The sequence below is a fragment of the Pelodiscus sinensis genome, chromosome 23 (genome assembly GCF_052426305.1).
Source record: "Pelodiscus sinensis isolate ZL-2025 chromosome 23, ASM5242630v1, whole genome shotgun sequence".
Taxonomy (NCBI): Eukaryota; Metazoa; Chordata; order Testudines; family Trionychidae; genus Pelodiscus; species Pelodiscus sinensis.
The window spans coordinates 17,194,688-17,219,687 of NC_143074.1; the positions used below are offsets into that span (position 1 = coordinate 17,194,688).

Genomic DNA, 25,000 nt, shown 5'->3' on the forward strand with positions numbered 1-25,000 from the left:
GGAGGGGGCACAGGAGGGCGGGGCAGAGAGGAGGAGCGGTGAGGAGGGGGCACAGGAGGGCGGGGCAGTGAGGAGGAGCGGGGAGGAGGGGCACAGGAGGGCGGGGCTGGGAGGAGGAGCCAGGAGGAGGAGCACAGGAGGGCGGGGCAGAGAGGAGGAGCCAGGAGGAGGGGCACAGGAGGGCGGGGCAGGGAGGAGGAGCGGTGAGGAGGGGGCACAGGTGGGCGGGGCAGAGAGGAGGAGCCAGGAGGAGGGGCACAGGTGGGCGGGGCAGGGAGGAGGAGCGGTGAGGAGGGGGCACAGGTGGGCGGGGCAGGGAGGAGGAGCCAGGAGGAGGGGCACAGGTGGGCGGGGCAGGGAGGAGGAGCGGTGAGGAGGGGGCACAGGTGGGCGGGGCAGGGAGGAGGAGCGGGGAGGAGGGGGCACAGGTGGGCGGGGCAGGGAGGAGGAGCCAGGAGGAGGGGCACAGGAGGGCGGGGCAGGGAGGAGGAGCGGGGAGGAGGGGGCACAGGTGGGCGGGGCAGGGAGGAGGAGCGGGGAGGAGGGGGCACAGGTGGGCGGGGCAGGGAGGAGGAGCCAGGAGGAGGGGGCACAGGTGGGCGGGGCAGGGAGGAGGAGCCAGGAGGAGGGGGCACAGGAGGGCGGGGCAGGGAGGAGGAGCCAGGAGGAGGGGGCACAGGAGGGCGGGGCAGTGAGGAGGAGCCAGGAGGAGGGGCACAGGAGGGCGGGGCTGGGAGGAGGAGCGGGGAGGAGGGGGCACATGAGGGCGGGGCTGGGAGGAGGAGCAGGGAGGAGGGGGCACAGGAGGGCGGGGCAGAGAGGAGGAGCGGTGAGGAGGGGGCACAGGAGGGCGGGGCAGTGAGGAGGAGCGGGGAGGAGGGGCACAGGAGGGCGGGGCTGGGAGGAGGAGCCAGGAGGAGGAGCACAGGAGGGCGGGGCAGAGAGGAGGAGCCAGGAGGAGGGGCACAGGAGGGCGGGGCAGGGAGGAGGAGCGGTGAGGAGGGGGCACAGGTGGGCGGGGCAGAGAGGAGGAGCCAGGAGGAGGGGCACAGGTGGGCGGGGCAGGGAGGAGGAGCGGTGAGGAGGGGGCACAGGTGGGCGGGGCAGGGAGGAGGAGCCAGGAGGAGGGGCACAGGTGGGCGGGGCAGGGAGGAGGAGCGGTGAGAAGGGGGCACAGGTGGGCGGGGCAGGGAGGAGGAGCGGGGAGGAGGGGGCACAGGTGGGCGGGGCAGGGAGGAGGAGCGGGGAGGAGGGGGCACAGGTGGGCGGGGCAGGGAGGAGGAGCCAGGAGGAGGGGCAGGGAGGAGGAGCCAGGAGGAGGGGGCACAGGTGGGCGGGGCAGGGAGGAGGAGCCAGGAGGAGGGGGCACAGGTGGGCGGGGCAGGGAGGAGGAGCGGGGAGGAGGGGGCGGGAGCTGGCCCCGCTCGGCACGCGCAGGCCGTTGCTGGGAGCGGGGGCGGCCCCGTCGCCATGGAGAGCTATGCTGTGAGCAGCGCGGCGGGGTCGGACCCTGCCTGGGGCGCAGAGCTAGGGGGCAGCGGGCTCCCGTTGCCCGGGGGACAGAGGGTCCGGGGGGGATTGGGGGTGCCCGTGGAGCCCAGGGCAGAGGGGCTGGGGGTGCCTGATGTCCATGGGGCAGGTGGACTTAAAGGGTGCCCAATGCACCGTGGGAGGCCGGCAGCTGGGGGCGCTTATAGCCCCCAGGAGAGGGTGTCTGGGGGCGCCCATTGCTCATGAGGGAGGAGCACTGGGGTGCCCGTTGTGCCCCAGGGCAAAGGGAGCTGGGGGGTGCCGCTGCCTGTGGGAGGAGGAGCTGGGGGCTGCACAGTGAGGCAGACTCAGGCTCAGAGTGTTTTTGAGCCCGTCCCCCCCCCCCCCCCCAGGTGCTGGAGCAGCTGGAGCCGGGCGCTCTGGGCACAATGCTGGTGGTGGAGTTAAAAACCCAGAAAGAAGGTCCTGGGAAGAAATATGCACTGAAGCAGGTGAGGACTTGGTTGCCATGACAACAAGATGCTGCTCTCCAGTGTAACACTCTCAGGCATGTGGGCCTAGGGAAACAGAACAACATGTAAACCAACACAGGCGGTGGGTCTGGGTTGGCTTGTACTTTGAATGATGACACTGTCTTGAACTGCAGTTGTGATCAGACAGATTACCAGACTGTAAAGGTTGGAGGTGGAAGAGAGTAAGGAGTCCCTCCTAGTGCTACTCTCACAATGCAGGAGAAGGACAAAGACAATCAGCTGCAGCTTTTTATTGCTTCTGGATCCAACCAGCAATGAATTTCTGTTGTTTTTGCGAGGAAGATCCAAGCACCAACAGCGGCTAGTAGGGTTTCAGTGCCCACGAAAGCCCATGATACCATCTGCATGTTTTGTTAGTCTATAAAGTGTTACCAGACCATTTGGGGTTTTTTTTAATTAAAAAGTTATGCTAATTTATATACAAATTAGGGTACAAATCTCATTCTCCTGGTGGGGGTTACTTGTGTGATGCTGAGTGTCATAAAGCTTGGCCACCTTTGTATTATATTCTTATCCTTGTCTTTTGTTATATTAGCTTTGTCTTGTGTTTATTTGGTACAGGTTGAATGCATTGATGAACAACAAGCAAATGATGCCCTGAAGGAGGTAGCAATACAACCTCTCTTTACTGGTCTTATTCAGAAGGAGTAGTGTGACTGGTTGAATCACATCAAGCAGCTGATGCCCACCTTCCTGCTCCCTGGAGCTCCCCACCACCCTGTCTTGCTGGGCCATCTTACCCTGTATAAAAGTTTTGCACAGAGAAAACTCATAAAGATGCTCACTCCCTTTATCAATGAAAGAGAGATATGCACAGTGGTTGCTTTCAATTGCCCCCTCCTCTCAGGTGGTAATTATTTACACTGGGCTTGATAAAACTTTTGTCAAACCCAGTGTAAATGAGTGGGAACATTTAAAGCCAATTAATATATCGTTGTGGTTGGAAAATGGCCTGTTCTACTCAATATATCAGCCCCCTGTGTTTATTCAGAAGTAGATCTGCTGACTTTACTGATCAAGGTTTGAGCCAAATTATCTGCTGGTAATACTATGAAAGTAAATGACGGTATGCTAGCTGGGAATTTGGCCCTTTGTTTTTACTCCTTTTTACTCCAGTTAGCTCTTTAGAGCCATGAACACAGCTTTGGGAGAGTGAGCTGAATTCTGCTGCCACTCATACATCAACAACTTAATTTTTAAGTAAGTTCAAGTTGCAGGAACTTTGCCTGAGGCTTTACCTTATGGCTAGATTTAGAAAAGTGGACACTGTGCATTTTAGTTACACCTGCAATTCACAGTTGACTCAAAGAAACTGCAGAGGAAGGGTGTATCAAAAATAACCCAGCTTGACTTCCAAATTCTAGGATGAGTTTGCAAGGCTGGCAGTTAGGAAACAATCCTTTTAGTTTTGAACTGATCCTTTGTGAGATGTCAAATGTTGAACCTCACCATGATAGTTGTACAGAGGTGTATTTAGAGTAGAGCTTTACTTAAATATTGTATTTAATTTTTCTCAACAATCCTTTGATTGCAATTGTGAAATAGAAATTAAAAATAAAAAGAATAAAACCAGGCTAGTTTGACAGGACATAGCATGAATGCCAGTCAGATACCTGTCCTTTGTGTTCTGTGTTTTCAAGATATTTTCTTAATCTTGGAGAAAGACGTGGGTTTTAGCTCAAACTAAACGCTTTGAGTTTCATTTGCTACCTTTCTTTCCAATAGGCAATGGATCTGCTGGAACTTCAGCATTCAAATATCTGCATTTACAAAGAAATGTTTATCACCTGGGATAATAAGGTGAGAGTGAAAAGCGGTTGGTTAGATTGTAGCCTACAGTAATTACTGGGTTGTCAAAGTTTCTGTAGCTACGTAAGGGGACACTTCCGGTTTACAGGTCTGTGACTGAGCTACCTGATGTCAACTCTGTGAAGTTATACTACCACTGATGTGAGGCAGTACAACATGGCTGTGTTGCATCCTAGTACCTGTTTATCTGTATGCAGTGTCTTCTCCTTTTGCTTTCATATGCGACATACACAATTTTTAAGCTGTTGCTGTTCTTTGCATGTCTCAATAAAACACTGTAACAATTGACCCTTAAGTCAGAAGGCCAGAGTCGATCCTGCACTCTACTTGGTCCTAAATCCCACTGAATTCGGTAGAATTTTTGTTTGAGTGGAACTGCTCATATATTTTCAAAGGCAGACCCTTGTTCCTGTTAGAAGCAGATGTTTTATGTGAAAGTAGACAAAAGTAAATAGTGATTCTTTTGTGGGAGACAAATAATCCCATCACACACCACTATGGTGTGCACCAAATGTATTTGCCTGGTCCGGTGGCCCACCTGCTGATTTGCATCTTTGTTGCTGGATATGTCATTACCTGCAAGTGACTGAATAATGTTAGCCTAATGTCTGTTGCAGATTTCATCTCTGTTTCTTTGTCTGGTGATGCAGCACTCAAACCAAGGAGATCTTTCATCTCTGATCGGGGAAAAAAGGAAGAAAAGAGAGAAAGTAGAAGATAGGGTAAAAAATTGAAATTCAAAGGAATTTCACTCCCTTGTACTTTTTTCTCTACTTTTGTCCTTTCCCAGTTCCTCCCACGAGACATCAAAGCATAGTATTTATTACAGAAGTGGGGAATCTCTTTTGGGTCGGGGCAACTGGCCCACCCACAGATCAGTTGGGAGCCACACACAAGTGAGAAGTAAAAAACCCAAAACCAACAACACCTCCTCCCCCCACCCTCACTGACCTGGTCCCCAAGTGAGGAGAAAAAAAATACCCTCACTGATGTGGCCCTCAATTGAGAAGCAGAAAAAAAGACATTTACCTCAAGCTCCACCCCAGAGCCCAGGGGTTAGTGGCTTGTAGATTTTGCAAGGCCCTGGGATGGGGCCAAAAATAAGGGGCTCGGTGCACAGGAGGGAGCTACTAGGGAGCAAGCTGGGGACGTGGGGTCTGGACAGGAGGTAAGGTGCAAGAGTGAGCTTGGAGTGTGGGTCTGTGCAGAAGCAGGATGGGAGTGGAATTGTAAGATCTGGAAGGGGGCTGCAGGAGTGAGCTGGGGTGGAGGCATGGGGATTGGAAGGGTATGCAGGAACAGGGTGGGGTCCGAATGGGAGGGAATGTGTGAGAGCACAATTCAGCAAATGGGAGCGTTGGGGGGTGATGCCTGCACAGAGTGCTTCTGTGAAAATGCAGAACCGATTCCCCCTCCCAGGCAGAGCCCACAGGCTGGATCTAGCCCTAGCTTGCCTGAATCGGGCCCATGAGGCTTGGGGCTTAACCCTCTCCTCCTGCAGCAGGGAGCTGGTGCTAGCGCTCTAGCCACGGTGCCCCCCCTCCATGGCTGGAGTACCAGTGCCATCTTGCACCTCTGAGGAGGGGTTGGGTACCCCGATCCTTGTGGTCTGGATCAAAGCAAACTGTGGGCCAGCTACATACATGGGCAGTGGGTTCTACACCCCTGATCTATCGCTTACAGCAGAAGACCAGGAGTTAAAAATTGAGTTACTCAGGAGCACACAGTTATATAAGTGCTAATAAGTATTACTGTGATTGTACAATGATTCAGTGGCAGAGCTGGAAAGAGAATTAGAAGTTTTATGTGCCATAGTTTATTCTTCTGAAAAATTGAATTGATAATAGTACCCAATTCATAGGGGTGAGATGCGGGATAATTGATCTGCAGAAAGTGAGAGTAGTGTTGCCACCTGGACTGGAACCTGTATCATGCTAAGCAGCCTTTTTGTGATTAGACATGTCTTATTTCACCATGTAGTTAGTCTTCGTGTACTTCATTTTCATGTATATTCCTGTTAATAGGTGATTCAGAGGTTCCTGGGGCAGATGGTGGATGCTTTGTTTTATATACACAAACAAAATATTTTTCACAGGTAAATAGAAATACCACCCTCTTTGATGGCTAGACCTTTCCCTGTTTGCAGTTGAACTATCACTTCAGAACAACTATTCACTTGAGAGTTGGTACCTACATCACCAAGCCACCAACATATATAATGTCTTGCTTCTCATCTTGACAAGAGATGCACGATTCTCCACCTGTGCTCCAGGCCCCATGTCCACTCTACCCCTTCCCCAAATGTCCACCCCACTTTCTCCTGCCCCTGCTTCACCTCTTTCCCTCCTCTTCTCCGAGTGTGCCCCATCCTACACCCTCCCTCCCAGAGTTTGAATGCACAAATCAGCTGCTTGCAATGCTCCAGAAGTGCTGGGAGAGAGTGGGAGGTTTTGGTCAGTGTGGGGCTGCTGGGACACACAAGATGTGGGAGGAGGGAGCAGAGAGGGGATGCTTGATACCAGTGAATGCGCTACACCCACTAATTTTTCCCTGTGGGTGCTCCAGCACCGATGTCCAGTGAGGCGTTTCAGAGATAAGATGGGGTGTCAAAATGAGTTTATAGCAGATACAGATGACTAGTAGATTTACTGTGTAAGTGTTAATCAGTGCTCGTCTTCTCCCACCTTTTTTTCTCTCCATGATGTTTGACTTCGTAGATGATAGACTGTGTGTGAATTTACTGATTAAAGCAGGGGAGTGGAAGTTATACTCCTGGATTCTATTCCTGCCTCTGATTGTTGTGTGACTTTAGGGAAGTCATTGAACTTATATGTTCTCCCCAGATTTATCAATCCACAAAATGGGTATAAATTCTGAATGTTTGTAAAATGTTCATGATCCTGTAGGAGAAAAAAGACCAATATCTTGCTCCATGTTTGGATAAAATTGAGGCTTCCGTTGCCATTTTTAAAAGGCTTTTTTTGCTGTATTCATAGTAAAAGAAAATAAATGTATTTTATTTTCATTATAATTTCTAGCTTAAAATCAGCCCATTTTCTCAAGTGTAAAAGGTCTCTGAGGGCATGTCTGCACTTGCTCCCTATCTCGAGATAGGGATGCAAATGTAATATAACGAAATTGCTAATGAAGCGCGGGATTTAAATATCCCACGCTTAATTAGCATAATGGCATCTGGCTGCCATTTTGAAATCGCATTATTCCGAAATAAACGCCCCGTTTAGCAGCATTATTTCAAGAGAAAACCCTTCTCTCAAAATAACTGCTAAACCTCATTTTAGGAGGAGTAACAGTTATTTTGAGAGGAGGGTTTTCTCTTGAAATAACTCTGCTACACAAGGCGTTTTATTTCACAGTAACGTGATTTCAAAATGGCGGCTGGATGCCATTATGCTAATTAAGCGTGGGATATTTAAATCCTGTGCTTCATTAGCAACTTCGTTACATTACATTTGCATCTTTATCTCAAGATAGGGAGCAAGTGTAGACCTGCCCTGAGATAAAATGTCTGTAGCTATGCGTTATGATGCTCTGATTAAACATGTTGATAAAAAACACTTCTGTGTGTTGCAGAAACCTCAAGCCAACTAACATCCTTTTAACTGGTGAAGTATCCTTCATGCTTTGCGATTTCAGTGTAGACACACTTATGACTGATGAAATGAAATGGAAGATAAGAGTGGAAGAAGGTAGCTGTTTAACGTTAATATTTTAGTAGATTGTGTGTGTTTTAGATTTGAGTGTTTTTAACAATTTGATTCTATTACAAAACAAAGAAGGAAACTCTTGATCATTGTAAAAGATCACAAATGAAATTAATTGCTTATGATATGAAAAATTTCACGCTTATATAATTGATTTGTATCTTGCTCAGCCGTCATAAAAATAATTGTTTACCATCTGATGGCAGTTTTGTGGTACATTTAAAATGAGTTTAGAGGTTGTCTGTCTAGTTACAAGTGGACAGATGCCCACATCATGCAAACTACTATCACAGTTGAGAAAAAATATCTTTTAATATTTTGGGAGTCATGAGATGGTTCTAAGCTAAACTGGATTTGTAAGACTCTTTGCAATAATGTGTAAAAAAAAAAAAAAAAAAAAAAAAAAAAATTTAGATCTTGCATAATTGTCATTAATTGAAGTGCGGTTCTTCTATAGCATATCACCAGTAAAAATTCAACTCACTGTAGAATCTTTCTGACTGAATTGTACTTGGATGCAAAACTACTATCTACTAGTTACACCCATGCAAGCAAGGAAAAACACTGCAGTGTCAAAACCATTACTGATCTGACATTTATTTCAACAGATCCTGACTCTAAATCCTGGATGTCCCCTGAAGCACTCTGCTTTTCATTTAGTGAGAAGTCGGACATCTGGTCTTTAGGATGTATTCTACTTGATATGGTGACCTGCTTCTTTCTGAAAGTATGTACCACGACCATTTCACTGTGAATTTAGTGTGTCATATAACCCCCAATAGGTCCACAAAGTGAATGCATACAAGGTCTACCAATGTTCTGCTCTTTATAGGAGAAAGACATAATTTCTTTACTGCGGGATATTAGAAAGGACACCAATAGTCTTGAGAAAGTTCTGACCTTAATGCAGAAAGGTAATAAAGATACCCTGCCTTTGTCTCCAATTTTACTAATGATGCTACAGATTCAGCCCACTGTGAGACCCTCAGCAAAGTGAGTTCTGGATGTTTTTCCCTGCTCTATTCTGTCTTTTGCTTTTTTCCTCCCCTCTGCTGTAAGAGGGAATGTTCTTCAGTGTTTAGATTAGGGGACTGAGAGCTAAGGCTTCTAGGTTATATCCCTGCCTTTGCAACTGATTGACTGTACCACCTTGCCATAAGAAAGTCACTTCACCTATCATTACCTCAGTTTCCCCATGTACACTTTGAAATGAGTGTACGTGACCAGAGATTCTCTGATCCGAGAGGATAGTCAGTTGGTCAGTATTGTTGGAGAATTGTATTATAAAATGAAATTACGGACAATCTTTTGGCGGCTGGGCTATAGTCTGTATACAATTTGGGTTATCAGAAAATGTCTGTATTACCTAAGGCAGTTCAATCTGTGGGCTGCTTGCAGCCCAATCAGCATGCAGCTGTGACCCGTGTGACATTCTCAGAGCCATACAGATAGTATTTGGATGTGTCCCACAATGTTAAATTGATTGAGAACCTCTGGACTAAGGTTTTATTTTTATATGAGAATCTCAAAGTTATTTGCAAACAATTAATTACACTTCAGAGCACATCATGAGATTGGTAATAGAGATGTAGCTGTGTTAGTCTGGTCTTGCTGAAACAAAAGACAGGAGTATGCAACACTTTAAAGACTAACAAGATGGTTTATTAGGTGATGAGCTTTCGTGGGCCAGACCCACTTCCTCAAATCAAATTGTGGAAGAAAATTGGCATGACCATATATACCAAAGGGATACAATAAAAAAAAATGAACACATATGAAATTGACAAATAAGAAAAAGTGAACACACATGATTTGTCAATTTAATGTGTGTTCAGAACAAATCTGATTTGTCAATTTCATATGTGTTCACTTTTTTTGATTGTATCCCTTTGGTATATATGGTCATGCCAATTTTCTTCCACAATTTGATCTGAGGAAGTGGGTCTGGCCCACTAAAGCTCATCACCTAATAAACCATCTTGTTAGTCTTTAAAGTGCTGCATAGTCCTGTCTTCTGTTTCATCATGAAATTGGTTAGTGTTATATCAACTTTCCAGGTAGGCAAAATAAGGCACAATGGTTAACTGACTTGCCCACAGTCACAAAATCAATGAAAGAGTCAAGATCAGAATTTAGGAGTCCTGACAACCAGAACCCTATTTTACCCACTAAATAACATTTCAATTTCCAACAAAACATACCAAAATCAATAGGAAAACGTCATTGACTTTCTTCTCTCTTCTTCTCTAGGGATCTGCTTGGTATTCCATACGTTATGGAATGTTTGGGTATTGCTGGTTCCTCTTTATCAAAACAGGAAAAAACTGTGCCTTCAGCAATTTTAGATGTGCTCCTTGAAGGAGGAATTGGAAGTGTTTTAGGTAATCAGGAAAATCAGTTGACTTTGAAGATACTTACATTAATTACATTGAAATGCCCAGGATATATTATACCACAGCAGTACACTGTACTAAAGAAATGAATGAATGGATGGGTACCCATTGTATGTGAAATGAAATGCAGCATTGTTTTGGACAAGAAGCTCTATGTCACCAGTCTTATAACTTGGTAAGACTAGTAACTTTTACCTACAGTGCTGTCTGAAGACGGTAAGAGAATGTTATTAAAAAAATATTTTGTTAGACTGAAGTCTGATTGCATTCTAGTTTACTACAAAAGCGACAAGTAGTCTTGTGGCACCTTATAGACTAACAGATGTATTGGAGCATAAGCTTTCGTGGCCAGAGACCCACTTCATCAGATGCATCTGACGAAGTGGGTCTTTGTCCACGAAAGCTTATGCTCCAATACATCTGTTAGTCTATAAGGTTTCATAGGACTCCTTGTCGAGTGAGTAGATCCAGACTAACAAGCTACCCCTCTGATAGTTTACTACAGTTAACCCTATTACAATATTCAATTAGAATGTTAATCAAAAAAAGTAAAGCTATACAAGTAAACTAAATTATTTAAAGTAGCAGCTTTTTCTTTTTAGCCAATAATACAATGTCATATTGTTTTTTAAATATAAATAATACATAACCTATTAACTTATAAGGAAATTAATGAGACAGCAACATTGTAAGGCTTGTGGCAGCTCCTAAAGGTATCTAGCAAGATACATCTTATATATGAAATGCTAGCAAATAGTCACAACTATGACATAGTAGGTACTACAGAGACTTGGTGGGATAATACACATGATTGGAATATTTGCATAGAAGGGTACAGCTTGTTCAGGAAGGATAGGCAGGGGAAAAGGGAGGAGGTGTTGTCTTGTATATTAAAGATGTAAATAGTTGGACAGAGGAGACAGACTTGTTGAGAATCCCTGAGTTAGGTTAAAAGGGGCAAAAAACATGGGTGATGTCATGCTAGGGGTCTACTATAGACCACCTAACCATGAAGAAGAGGTGGATGAGGCTTTTTTTAAACAGCTAACAAAATCAACCAAAGCACAGGAATTGGTGGTAATGGGGACTTCAATTATGCAGACATCTGCTTGGAAAATAACACAGCAGGGCACAGATTATCCAGCAAGTTCTTGGAATACACTGGAGACAATTTTTTATTTCAGAAGGTGGAGAAAGCTATTATGGGAGAAGCTGTTCTAGATTTGATTTTAACAAATAGGGAGGAACTGGTTGAGAATTTGAAAGTGGAAGACAGCTTGGTGAAAGTGGTCATGAAATCATATAATTCATGATTCTCTAAAGAATGGTAGAAAGGAGAACAGAAGAAATAAAGACAATGGATTTCAAGAAGGCAGATTTTAGTAAACTCAGAACTGGTAGGTAAGGTCCACTGGGAAACAAGACTAAAAGGAAAAAACAATAGAAGACAGTTGGCAGTTTTTCAAAGGGACACTATTAAAGGTGCAAGAGCACATTATTCCACTGCATAGCAAAGATAGGAAGTATGGTAAGAGACCACCTTGGCTTAATTAGGAGATCTTGAATGTTCTAAAAATCATAAATGAGTTGTATAAAAAGTGGAAACTATGACAAAGTTCAAGGGATGAGTATAAACAAATAACACGTATGTAGGGGCAAAATTAGAAAAGTGAAGGCACAAAATGATCTCAATTTAGCTAGAGACAAAGAGTAACAAGAAAACATTCTACAAATATATTAGAAGCAAGAGGAAGAACAATAACAGGGTAAGCCCATTGCTCAATGAAGAGGGAGTAACAATAACAGAAAACGTGGAAATGGCAGAGGTGCTTAATGACTTCTTTGTTTCAGTTTTCACCAAGAAGGTTCGCTGGATGCCTAATGTAGTGAAAATGGGATAGGTTCAGAAGTTAAAATAGGAAAAAAAAAAACAAATTAAAAATTACTTAGACAAGCTAGATGTCTTCAAGTCATCAGGGCCTGGTGAAATGCATCCTAGAATACTCAACGAGCTGATTGAAGAGGTATCTGAGCCATTAGCTATTATATCTGAAAAGTCATAGAAGATGGGAAAGTTTCTAGAAGACTGGAAAAGGGCAAATATAGTGACCATCTATAAAAAGGGAAATAAGAACACCCAGGAAACTACAGACCAGTCAGCTTAACCTCTATGCCAGGAAAGATAATGGAGCAACTAATTAAGGAATCCATCAGCAAACATCTGGAAGATAATAAGGTGATAAGTCAGCATGGATTTATAAAGAACAAATCATTTGAAGCCAATCTGATAGCTTTTTTTGCTAGGATAACAAGCCTTGTGGATAAGCGGGAAGCAGTAGATGTGGTATATTTAGTTGTTAGTAAAGCATTTGATACAATCTTGCATGACCTTATCTCCATAATTGGAGCTATTAAGAGCAGGTTAGATAAACATCTGTCAGGGATGATCTAAATCAGGGCTTCTCAACACATGGCCTGTTTGTTTGCAGCCCACAGTGCAGTTTGGGTTTACATGGGGCTCAACATGCGGCCTGCAGGTGGGATCCTTTGAACGTGGCCTCCATTGGGAACATGTTCCACAACAGCGAGGCATTTCCCAGGTGGAGTGAGCACTGAAAGACGCAAGCGGACAGTCTGGCTGGAACAGACGGGTACAGGGTGGTGGCATTTCTAGCTCCCGGGGAGGAGGTGACAGGAGCGCTGGGGCATTGTGGGAAGTGCTTTGTATTCATGCCCATCAGTGTGAAAAAAGCTATTTGCATATATCTGCATATATATTTACATGTATATGCAACCACACTTAAGTTACAGCCCTTGGCATGTGCTGTGAGTATCATTGTGGCCCCCAGGGCTTCCAAAGTTGAGTAGCCCTGATCTAGATGATGCTTGGTCCTGCCATGAGGGCAGGGGACTGGACTTGATGATCTCTCAAGGTCTCTTCCCGTTCTATTTACGATTGAGTCTGTTTTCTTCTTAAAATATCCAAACAACATGTATTGTCTAGACTATTCCTGATAGTTGTAGATGGGTTGCCATAGTCAAAAATAAATGTCTAGTTTCTAAAGCTTCATTAACCTGTTGGGCCTTAGTCCCCTCCTCTCCCTGAGCTTTACAGCATCAGAGATATTTGACTGAAGAAAATGTTATATATTTGGGGATCAGATCCATACTAGTGGAGTCAGCATGTATCCTTTGAATCTATTGGAGCTCTGTTGATGCTATCTGGGGATCTGCCTGGGAGAGGGTGTGGCCAGTTCTGTACTCCTAGAAGGGGTGGGGCTGGGAGCAGCCATCAGTGCTACCCCCAGCCATGTCTCAGCTCTGACTGGGGCTTACCCTGTGGCATTCTGGCAGCAATGTAAAGGGCCCACCTTAGCTCTGACTGCTGCTATTGCCACAGTACAAGCAGCCAGGAGCCCTGGTCCCCTTTGAATTGCCAGACCCCTTTATCCCATCCCCCCCATAGGTCGGCCTTGTTCTGGACCATGGCTTTTGTCAGAGGTTTGAATGGAATTAACTTTAGTTTTGAATCTGCTGTGCACAAGATAAAAACTACCAAGTTCACTGCTTTTTAGTTCACTGCTAGAGTTCCCTAAAAGAGGAAATGGCATATGCATAGGTGGGGAAAAATCTTACCCTGTTTTGTTCATATGTCAACATACCTACTATTTTGAATATGAGAGAGAGAAACATTTTGCGATTTTAAAATGTTTTTTTTGTAGTTTTTTCAATTTGTTTTTTTAACCGAGTCTCAAGTTGAATTTTTTTCAGTTATGTGAATTCACAGGCTAAGTACAGATTAGGAAAACAATAAAATTATGAACATATCCTGCAAATATTTGTGAAAAAATGACACACAGAAACTTATATCTTGTTTTATGCAGAATTTATGCAGACTTACTGGGACATACAGAAGGCTCAAGCAAAAGCCATAAAGCGCCTTGCCAGCTTAGTAGGGGATGAAAATGGTGTGGGTCAGTATTTCAGCATTTTGTTTTGTTGTGTTCTTGCTCCCTGCTTGCCCTCAGAAAATAATGGAAAAACATACTGCATAACTGTATATTAGCCTGTTGGAAAACTGGGTTCAAAATCTGCCCTTGGTTACAACTGAATATGAGTGTGATTGGTTCCAAACTATTTTCCACTTGTGTAAATGTGGAAACAGCCTATAAATTTGCACAATTAGTTATCTATCTCTGTTGGGGAAAAGCATGGACTACAATAGCAGAGACACTGTTGGACAGGTTTGGAGTGCACTGGCGGAGCTGTGTTTGTGGAACAGGCCCAAAGATGCCATTCATCAAGGCTGGTATGTGTTGTCAGAAATCTGTGAGGTCCCAGGACTGTAATAATAGGGAGTCGGGCTGGTTGGAATTTTAATGCTTTGCAAGAACAGTGTGTTTACATAGCTTCTTCCTTCATTATGCCTAGTTCTCTGCAGTGCTATTAGGCAAATACTTTTATGAACTATAAATTCACTCTTTTAAACAAATTCCACTAATAGTACTGTTATTTCAAACTGTTACTACTTTTAACACTTGTATTGAGCTTTAATATTAAAAAAACATGTTTAAGATCAGGGTAGATATTAAAATGTAACAATTTACTGCTAAACTGTAAGCAATAAGGGGAACGAATATGTTTTTTTTCATGTCCTCTACCAATATCTGTGAAGGATTTCAACTTAAAAGTGACTTTTGCCATTGAAACAGTGTGATTGATAAATAACAGTTTGAATAGGCATGGATAGAGCCTCCCTAGCAGTGATATAAGCAGAATTTGTTACAATAGATATTTACATCCCTGAGAATGCTTAGAATGGTTTCCAAGAGGACATCTAAGTTCCTTTGGACAATTTTCTATGTTTTGTGGGTTTGATTTGTACGGTATATAGACCAGAATAAACAAGTCATTGGTATGACATGTTAATTTGTACCAACTTTTATGCTTTTTATGTAGTCTGTTGTAAAAAATACTAATAACTAAATGAGTTGAGGTACCCTTTGGAAGACCTCTGCATACTTCCAGGGTATTCATATTCCTGGTTGAGAGTCACTGTCTTAATGTAGCCAGCCAAGAGCTGTGAATTACTTTCTAGGAGGAAAATGGCTCCAACTAACTTGAACAAAATGGCTGTTTGTAGCTGCTTTCATCTTTAATGCAGAGGGGCTGTCTACAAGACTCCTGGTCTCAGTGCGTAATGCTCCATCTTGATATGCACAGCTTTCCTTACAGTTCAAGAACATTGTTCCACCATCTCTGCCTTATTATGTCGTGCACAGGAACCCAACCCAGTGTTTCTGTCCTAACGCTAGAAAGTCCATCTTGTGTTGAAGGAGGGAAGCATATAGACCGCTGAGCTATTCATAGTAGTATTAAATGTTGATTGTAACAATTCTGTTCTCCACAGCTTTAATATATTTGCTAGAATTGCTGGATCCTATCACTTGTGCAATGAGGAATCATATAAATTCTCCAGAGCTACAATTAGATGGCTGCAGATTATTGCTTGACATTATTGGCCAAGGTACAGTAATTGAGGTTCCATAGGAAACACTGATAAGTAACTTGTTACATGGAGCAAAAAAGAATTTAAATGAATATGTTGATAATATTCATAATAATATATTAAGGGGTAAATTTATAGGTACATGGGAATTTAGTCAGCCATGGGCATTCACGTTCTCTCAGGCATGTGGTTTGATTTTAAATCAAAGTAATGGAAATCAGCAAGAAAAAACTTCTTTTAATTCTGTTTTGCATTTGTCGTTTTTAGTAGTTTTTCTAAAGGATGATTCTCAAATTAGTTGGTTTTAACATTAAAACATGTTTGTTTACAGCTAAATACAGCCTTTATATTAAATTTGGAAATTTCATTAGCTCATCAGGAGGATAGCCTATATCTATCTGTACATATTTATTTAAACAGACATTTATTCAGATTCTTAATTTTAAATTTTTTATAATAGAAAATAACGAGGACTGCCAACTGATTAAAATTAATCATGCAATTAAAAATTAATCACGATTAATCACAATAACAGAATATCATTCATTTAAATATTTTTGGATGTTTTCTATATTTTTAAATATATTGATTTCAATTACAACACAATACAAAGCGTACAGTGCTCACTTGATATTTTTATTACAACTATTTGCATAGTAAAAAAACAAAATAGTACAGTATTCTAAATTCTTTGAATAAAAATACTGTAGTGCAATCTCTTTATCATGAAAGTTGAACTTACAAATGTAGTGTGTGTGTGTGTGTGTGTGTGTGTGTGTGTGTGTGTAAAAATAACTGCATTCAAAATAAAACAATACAAGCCTTAGAGCGGTGTTCCTCAAAGTGGGCCATCCGAGAAAGCTGTTAATGGACCATTCTGGTTTGTTTGCTTATCAGCTCAGTTGCCTTGGAGCCTCATGGCTCCCATTGGTTGTGGTTCACTGTTTGCAGTTGAGGGGATCAGCAGAAAGCTACAAGGCCGCTCAGTGCTACTTTTTCTCAGCCAATTTCCAGACCAACAAGATTGTGTACATTTTAGCAGATAATTTTGCCGCCTCCTTGTTCACAGTGTCACCTGAAAGTGAGAACAGGCATTCATGTGGCACTGTTGTGGTTAGGGTTGCAAAATATTTATGGGTCACATGCACTAAAGATTCATATATCCCTTTCTCCTTTAACCACCATTCCTGAGGCCATGCATCCATGCTCAGGAGGGGTTCTGCTTTATAAGTCAAAGCAGCGTGGACCTATATTCATTTTTATCATCTGAGCAAGATGCTACCCACAGAAGGTTGATTTTCTTTTTTGGTATTCTGTAGTTTCCACATTGGAGTATTGCTCTTTTAAGACTCCTGAAAGCATGCTTCACATTTCGTCCCTCTCAGATTTTGAAGGACACTGCAGTTCTTAAACCTTGGGTGGAGTGCTTCAACTAACTTTAGAACTCTTACATTGGTATCTTCTTTGCATTTTGCCAAATCTGAAGTGAAAGTATTCTTAAAATGAGCAACATGTGTAGGGTCATCTGCTGAGGCTGAAATAACATGCAATATATGGCAGAATATGACTGAAACAAAGCAGGAGACCTACAATTCTCCCCCAAGGCCTTCACTTACATATATAATTAATGCAACTTTTTTTACTAAGCGTTATCAGCATAGAAGCATGTCCTCTGGAATGGTGGCCAATGCATGAAGGGGTATATGAATGTTTAGCATTTAACTACTTTGCAATGCTGGCTACAAAAGTGTCGTGTGAATGCCTGTTCTCACTTTCAGGTAACATTAAAAAGTAGCCAATTAGCCCGTCATAAGATGGGATTTTCAGGTCATCTCTCCTGAGCTCTCGCTCTGTCTCTCTTTCCTCCTCCTGCCTCCTACCCCGCCTATCAGCTCTCCTCTGCCTCCTGCCTCTCTCTCCGTCTCTCTTCTCCCCCTCCTGCCTCTCTCACTCCCTTTCTCTTCTCCTCCTCCTCCTTCCTCTCTCTTCCCTCCCGCCGTGGCGCTTGGCTGAGTGCTGCCTGCTCAGCCGGGCTGCCGTGAGGGAGGGGGGCGGGGTGGTGATGTACACGGGCAGGGGGCGGGGCTGTGTATGTCACCGCCCTTCCTTCCCCTCCCACGCCGGGGGAGCCCAAACGGCCCCTTGCACTGCTAGCTCCCCCGGCGGCCCAACTGATGGGTGCAGCACTCAGTTGAGTGCCACAGCGGGAAGAGAAGGAGGGCGGTGATGTACACGGCCCCGCCCCCTGGCCATGTACCTCACCGCCCCGCCCCACTCCCTTCCCCTTGCTCTGTGGTGGCTCGGCTGAGTGTTGTGCACTCAGCCGGGCCACCGTGGATGAGGAGGGGCAGGGTGGTGACGTACACGGCTGGGGGAGGGCTATCTATGTCCCCGCCCCGCTTCCCCTCTCCCACGGCGGCCCGGCTGAGGGGCGCACCACTCAGTGCCACGGCGGGAGGAGAAAGGGGGGGGGCGGTGACATACACAAGGACTCTGGCTGCGGCCAGTGGCTATACCCTTCCCCCCCTGCCCCCTTCCAGGTCTGCTTCCCACTGCCATCCAGACACACGGTCCCCGGAATCCCCCCCCCAGCTCTGCTTTCCACCTCCTCTTCCTGCCGGCCAGCCCCCACAGCCTCATGGACACTGCCCCCGCCCCCGACAGCACTGCTTCCCTTCCTCCGGGCCCCCCCATCCTCCCCTCCAGCCCCACAGTCCCCGATCCCCCCCCAGCTCTGCTTCCCACCCCCCTTCCGGCGAGCCCCGCCCCCTTCCCCTCCCTCTGTGATGCTCTGCGGCGCTCCCGCTGGGCCCAGTGTGGGGAGTGCGGACCCCAAATGACCGCTTGCCACCCCGGGCCCAGCTGAGCAGCGCTTCCGCTGGGCCCCAGCGGGGGAGCAAGCGGCGGCAAGCGGCCCTTTGGGATCTGCGCTTCCTGCGCTGGGCCCAGCGGGAGCCACACGTGGGGAGCACGGACCCCAAAGGGCCACTTGCCGCCGCTTGCTCCCCTGCCGGGGCCCAGCTGAGCGGCACAGCGCTCAGCCAAACTGCCAGGGAGGGAGGGAAGGGGGGCGGGGCGCTGATGTACGCGGTCAGGGGGCATGGCCATGTACGTCAGTGTTACAGACTCTCAGATAATATATATGATAAGAAGCAGGCAGCATTATCTCCTGTATACATCAACAAACTTGTTTGTCTCACTTGACTCAGTGAGTGGCTGCACAAAACGCAGGACTGAGATTAATTGTACGCTCTAAAATTTTACATTTATTTTGTTCTGGAGTGCAGTTATGTAGCAAAAAAAAATCTACATTTGTAAGTAGCACTTTCATGAAAAAAGATTGTACTATAAATAGCTGTATGAAGTGAATTGAAAAATACTATTTTCAAAATCATTTTTACAATGCAGACATTTGTAATAAAAATAATATAAAATGAACACGGTATACTTTGTATTCTGTGTAATTGAAATCAATATATTTGAAAATGTAGAAAAAAACATTCAAAATATTTAATACATTTTAATTATTCTATTTAACAGGGATATTAAAACTGATTAGCTGTGATTAACTAAAAAAGGTCATAATTTTAAAAATTAATCATAACTTAACCGTGATTAATCAACAGCCCTAAAAATAACAAACTACATTTCTAGATGATTTTTGTTTCCTCATGATACAAGTCAAGTTGCATTTGGATGGAAATTAGAATGCAATTAAATTGAACATAAATAGTATTATAATTTTTTTCCTAATTAAATAAAACTACCATAACAATGCTGCATACGTAAGCAAAAAAAAAAAAAAAGTTTCCCAAAACATGTTTTGTATTCAAAATGAACTGATTTATTAAACTGTTCAGGCACTTTTGGAAATCCCTTGAAGTGCCTATCTGCACTCCTGTGTGTCTAAATACATTTGAAAATCTGGCCCTATGTTGTTCATAATTTTAAAATTAGCAGACCTCCTCTTCTTTCACCTGTTGGAAGAGGAAATGAGATTTCTTGCTTTTTCGTCTCTTGATCAGTCTCAGTTTTGAATGAACTAAGTCTAAATGCAGAATATATTCCTTTGGGACTTGCTTGGTAAACTGAAACCGAAAGTAAATTAAAGCAAAAGCTTTCTGCACAACTGAAACTGGAAAAATGTAAATGCCAGCATTTGCTCCATTGTAAAAGACTGCAAATTATAGATATTCTTAATGTAGTACATGACATTGTAGCATATTTATGAAGCTTGAGTTGACCTCAAAAGCTGAAGACTCTCTCCTCTACCTAGGGTTGCCAGGTGTCCAGTTTTCTAGTGGACAGTCTGATATTTGCACCCTCTGTCTGGTAGAAAAATTCAGAAAATACCGGACACGTGCAATGTCCGGTATTTTCTGAATTTCCGGTGGGGTGCTGGACGGAAGCCTGGCGGGGGTAGGGGAGCGACTGGGAGGTGAGGCCATGATTGGCGTTGGGAGCCCTGTGGTCGCGTGCAGGGGCGGGGTGGGGCTGGGGCTGGGGCACTGGTCGGGACTCCCAGCCACTCCCCCCACCCGGCTTCTGCACACTACTAGAGGCTCCCAGTACCAATTGCGGCCCCACCTCCCAGCTGGGAGTCTCTGGGTGCATGCAGAAGCCAGACCGGGGGAGTGGCTCCCAGCCACTCCTCACATCCCCACCTGGCTTCTACTAGCAACTAGAGGGAGTGCCTGCTGGGGGCGCAGCCTGTTGGACTCCGGCTGCGGCCAGTGGCTGCACCCTGCCTCTCCCCCCCAGCTCTGCCTCCCACCTCCGCTTCCTCCTGGCCAGCCCTGTGGCCCCTGACCCCTGCCCCGCCAGCCCCTCCTCAAGCCCCCCTTTCTCCCGGCCAGCCCCGCCTCCTGCCCCCCCTTCCTCCCGGCTGGTCCCTCCTGCGCTGCCCATGATCAAATGTGTCCGGTATTTTGGGGGGGAGTCTACCTGGTAACCCTACTTCCACCCCACCCGATTCTGTATGTAATTTGAATAGCAGCACCCCTTTGACTTGTTAAAATTTGAGAGAGGCTTACTGATGCAGCAAATTACTTTTTATTTATTTTAATAAATGTTGACTTTTAAAGAACAAAAGCTTTTGTAAAGTTTTTTCCAAGTCCTGCATGCAGACTTTTACTAAAGTTTATAAACAAGTGATATGTTCAGTACTAGAGTTAAATTTTCAGAATTTGCAAATTCAAAGTATGCTATGGAATGAGCAAAATGGGTAATTGCTCATATGCCCAGTTTGCAATTTAAGGATCAGTTTCCAATTGTGATTTTTACATATGACTTACATGCACATTTTTGAAAATATAGCCCTAATATCTAATACAATATCTATATAATAAGATGCAGTATGGTTAACTCTAGGAGCAACCCATAGGTTTAAAGTTGCCTCTGAATAAAAACAGATGTCCATGTGCAAAAAGTAAAGTAAACTAACCATACCTCCTTTCATTTTTCTTGTTCCCCATCCTCATTTTTCTGACATAATTTCCCAAAGGCACATACAAAAATTGCAGAAATTGAAACAAAAAGAGCAGTTTGATTTTAGGAAGAGAAGGAAATAAGTAACAGTATAGTCTATGCTAAGTCAATAAATGATGTTTGCCTCATAGTATACCTGGGCTGAGATTAGGAAAACCAGATTTCAGTGTAAACTTCTGAACCTTCCTGCTGTTCCATGTTTTGCTTTTGACAGTCCTGCAACAGAACACAGATGTGGAGTTGCTAGTTGGTGAGGAAGTAATCATTTCTCTGTTAAAGACAATGAGAACATATTCTGAAAATGAAGAATTGCTCTCAATTATCTGCACTTTACTGATGATGATTTCAGCCAGTGGTGGGTCATCTAATCCTTTCCTATGTTCTTGTTTATCCATCTTTTTCTTCTGAATTAGATACATAATGGAGAAGTCTGGGACTTAATATAGATACGTTGCTATACATAGATTATTTTTCCATCTGAAAAGCATTAGCTAGACAGTTCTGTTTGCAAGACAGGAGTATAAGATGCACTATATTCTCACTAAGTGGTCTGAGATTGAATGTGTTAAAGAGGTAGTGTGTTCAGTCTTGGTTGGCTAACACGTGATTCTTATTAATTTACAGATAGTATCACCGGGGGAAGTTAGGGCATGAAACCTGGCTCTGCCTCAGGGCATAACTATCCTACAAATCTAAGTAGACCTATGTTAGGATGACTTACAGCTGTGGCTGACGTTCACACTGTCCTCCTTCTGTTAGTGGTGTGCATCCTCTCCAGGACCACTTCCACCAACCGAAGAGGGGGAAATTGGAGATCTGAGAGCCAGGACACTCAGCTCCATGCAGCTCAGTGCTGGAAGCTCTCGCCTTTTTGCTCCTAGCTGGGAGTTGGGATGGGAGAGAAAAGCTGCCCAGAGGTTCTCGCCTCCATGAGTGGAGAGCATCCAGGTAACAGCTTGTCTGGGAGTAGGGAGCCAGGTTAGCTAGGCTTTAGCTGCCTGGATTCCTTATCAATGTCATGGATCCAGCATGGAGCATGTAAATAATGCAGTGTCTAAATATTAGGAATGTAAAATGACATTTAATCAGTTAACTGCGTGTGGGGGGCTGCTCACCCAGTAACACATCCCTACTACATATGTCAGTGTAGTATGGCAGTTACAATGGCAGGACAAGACTGCAATGTGTACACTAACACAATTAGGTTGACATAAGCTGCTTTACATTGACCTAATTATGTAGTTAGACCAGGCCTCAGAATGTCTTTGTGTAGCCTATGTAAGTCACTCTCTCCATGTCTGAGTTTCCCTTCAACCTATAATTACTAATATAGGTTGAATCTGTCTAGTCTGGCATTCTCTGGTCTGGCAACATACATGATTTGGCAGGATTTTAGTTAGCTCGATGTCTACTTATCATGGGTATGTTCAAATTTTCCATGGTCTCATTACATTTGTTTGTAGCCACCCATCCTGGTTCTCAGTGTTCTGTGCTGTTGTTTAGCTCTAATTTACCCATACATGCTAAGAGCCCAATGAGCAGTGGAAATATTGATAAAGCTGCTAGACAATATTGATCTCCCTTGGTTTGGCAAATTCTCTGGTTCAACATCAAGGATGCTGGACTAGAGAGATTTAATCTGTATTACTATTTGTACTTGTCTTCAGTGCCAGTCACATTGTGACGTTATTCAGCTGGTTTTTGTGAAGAGTTGGGGAATGAGTTAGCAATGCAAAAGGAACGTGCAAAAAAGCACCATGGAGTTCTTTAGGTCAGACAAGAGGTCTGAGAGACAAGTGGCACTTCTCAGTTTTCCTTGGGGTAAGGACCCAATTTGTAAATTTCACTGTTGCAGGCTGAGGTGATTTCAGTTTATAAACATTCAGAAATGAAAGGTGGGTTATGTAGCTACAGCTTCCATCACATAATGTGAGGTGTTATGATACGAAGTAGAATGAAACACAGTCAGCACATTGGATTATATGTGTGGCTCAAGAGCTTGTCTCTCTTGCCAACAGAACTTGGTCAAATAAGAGATAACTTATCTCTAAAATATTTTAAGTATTTTATTTCAACTTATAAAAAGGCAGCTATCAAAGATTTTTGGCACCTTTGACCTAAATTATTGTTTAAAACGAATTCTTAAGTTTGGAGTTGACTAAGTTGGTTGGATTGCTAGACTGACTTGAATGAAAATAACTCTCTCTTCTTTTTCTTTTTCACCACCACCCCTACCACCAATTCTAATACCAATAGGAACAGGTGGCCAAATTGAAAATGTTCTGAAAAGGCCAGTCACACTAGTATAATTGTGCACACATGGTTCTCATTAAGAATCCAGTACATTTGTTTTGCTCATTTTCATGTTGTCCTTGGTCATATTATGTTACACCCTTGTTTCATGACTCGTTTTGATTTGAATTTGTTGTAGTGGCAATATAATTATATGATGTCCATTTTTGTGCTTGTTAGAAATGCCTGCAGAGGCACTGAGGAAAGCGGGAGTCATCACAGATGTTCTATCAATTATAAGCACTTTTCCTCATAACAGAGAGATCTGCCTTTCTTGCTCTGGTATTCTCTGGAGTTTGGCTGTAAATGGTAAGCAGTACATAGCAGATTGACGTTTATTTAGAGAATTTTTAAAGACAAACAATACATAAATTATGATAAACAATTTTGAGTAACAAGTAGGACTGAGAGAATGGGTACATCCGGTAGCCGGCTTGAGGTACGGTGGTAGGGGGGATCTATGCCCTGGGGGGCCTGGGTTTATGGCCCATGGTGGGGCGTTTGGGCCCCCCCAGGGGGGCCCATTGGTGGGGTGCCTTCCTCCTTTGGAATGATGAACTAGGCCTTTCGTTGGGGAGTGCGAAGAATAGGTAGTTCCTGAGGGAGGGGGAGGCTTGGGGCGGGGGGGTTTGGAGTGTGGCTAGTTAGAAGCCCAAAGTGAATGGAACCAAGGGGGGTGTGGGGCCCCGGATGTAGACGGCCAGTGGGGTGGTTATCTGGGTAGCGGATGGGGGTTTGGTGGCGGTGCTCATTCTGAGGTTGAACTGGTAGTTTAAGTGGGTTGGATTTGGATTTGGATTCGGTAGGGTGAGCATCGCACCATTGGTTGGGTTGTGGGGGCGTACGCAGGGTCAGTGTGCCTGGGAGTGAATGCGGGGATCATGGGACCAATTGAGTGGGCTGTCCGTTGTGGGAGGGCAAGCGTGCCTGGTTTGCGACTTGGAGTCGGGTGAAGGTTATAGCGGTCTATATTTTGGGGAGCGGGAGGGGAGGTACAATTCAATCATACATACATACATACTTAAACCTACACAGTCACACTCGCAGTCATTCCTCCATATGTACGGGACAGGAGTTGGATAGTGGAATGGCCTAGGGGGATAGGGTAGGGGGGTTAGTAGGGGCGGGGGTTCTAGTGGTTGGGGGGGGTACTGACACACCCATACTAATCAGACCTATGCCCCGGGTGTAATCCACGATCTGCTCCTGGTTCTGTGTTGAGAATGTGTAGGCATAAGCATAGTAGACCTTTAGTTCCCCGACTTCTGTGTCCCTTGGCTTCCCTTATTACCGTATCCTGGTCCCCGTTGTTGCTCCCGCCTGGAGGGGGGGTAGGAAACCCCCCTGAGCAAGTAAATGGTGGATAAGTTGAGTGTATATCTAGCTGGACTCATAAGATTATTGTAGCTTGGGGGTAAATCTTTTTATTGAGAGTTCTCAACTTTGGGTACAGTGGGGTGTTGGAGAAAAGAATATAGTTGAGAGCTTTGCTTGAATAGCATTAGAAGATCCATTGTTTGAATGAGTTATGGGGCAACAGAGGCTGAAGATCGGTGTGCATGTCTCAGTTTTCCTTGTGGTAAGGACCCAATTTGTAAATTTTACTGTTGCAGGCTGAGGTACAGTCAGTTTATAAACATTCAGAAATGAAAGGTGGGTTATAGCTACAGGTTCCATTACATAATGTGAGGTGTTGTGATAAGTGGAATGAAATATAATTAGCACATTGGATTGATTTAAGAAACAAGCTTAGCAAATGGGGAT

General features: G+C 44.4%; 1 protein-coding gene across 4 annotated transcripts in view; it reads left to right on the plus strand.

The window, feature by feature from the left end:
• The first annotated feature begins 1,396 nt into the window (after positions 1-1,396).
• The window catches only part of STKLD1 (serine/threonine kinase like domain containing 1), a 32,720-nt gene continuing 9,116 nt past the window's right edge, over positions 1,397-25,000 (plus strand). For 2 of the 4 annotated variants that reach the window (XM_075905268.2, XM_075905269.2), the window contains exons 1-14: positions 1,397-1,485; positions 1,884-1,982; positions 2,586-2,630; positions 3,750-3,824; positions 4,451-4,555; positions 5,858-5,928; positions 7,425-7,540; positions 8,164-8,282; positions 8,388-8,548; positions 9,806-9,936; positions 13,833-13,922; positions 15,359-15,475; positions 21,159-21,299; positions 23,417-23,545. In XM_075905268.2, the coding sequence (XP_075761383.2) occupies positions 1,471-1,485; positions 1,884-1,982; positions 2,586-2,630; positions 3,750-3,824; positions 4,451-4,555; positions 5,858-5,928; positions 7,425-7,540; positions 8,164-8,282; positions 8,388-8,548; positions 9,806-9,936; positions 13,833-13,922; positions 15,359-15,475; positions 21,159-21,299; positions 23,417-23,545 (1,414 nt within the window). In that variant the 5' untranslated portion in view covers positions 1,397-1,470. Of the gene's footprint in view, positions 1,486-1,883; positions 1,983-2,585; positions 2,631-3,140; positions 3,225-3,749; positions 3,825-4,450; positions 4,556-5,857; positions 5,929-7,424; positions 7,541-8,163; positions 8,283-8,387; positions 8,549-9,805; positions 9,937-13,832; positions 13,923-15,358; positions 15,476-21,158; positions 21,300-23,416; positions 23,546-25,000 lie in introns of those variants that run through there. The other 2 variants (XM_075905271.2, XM_025185010.3) reach the window with 2 other exon arrangements.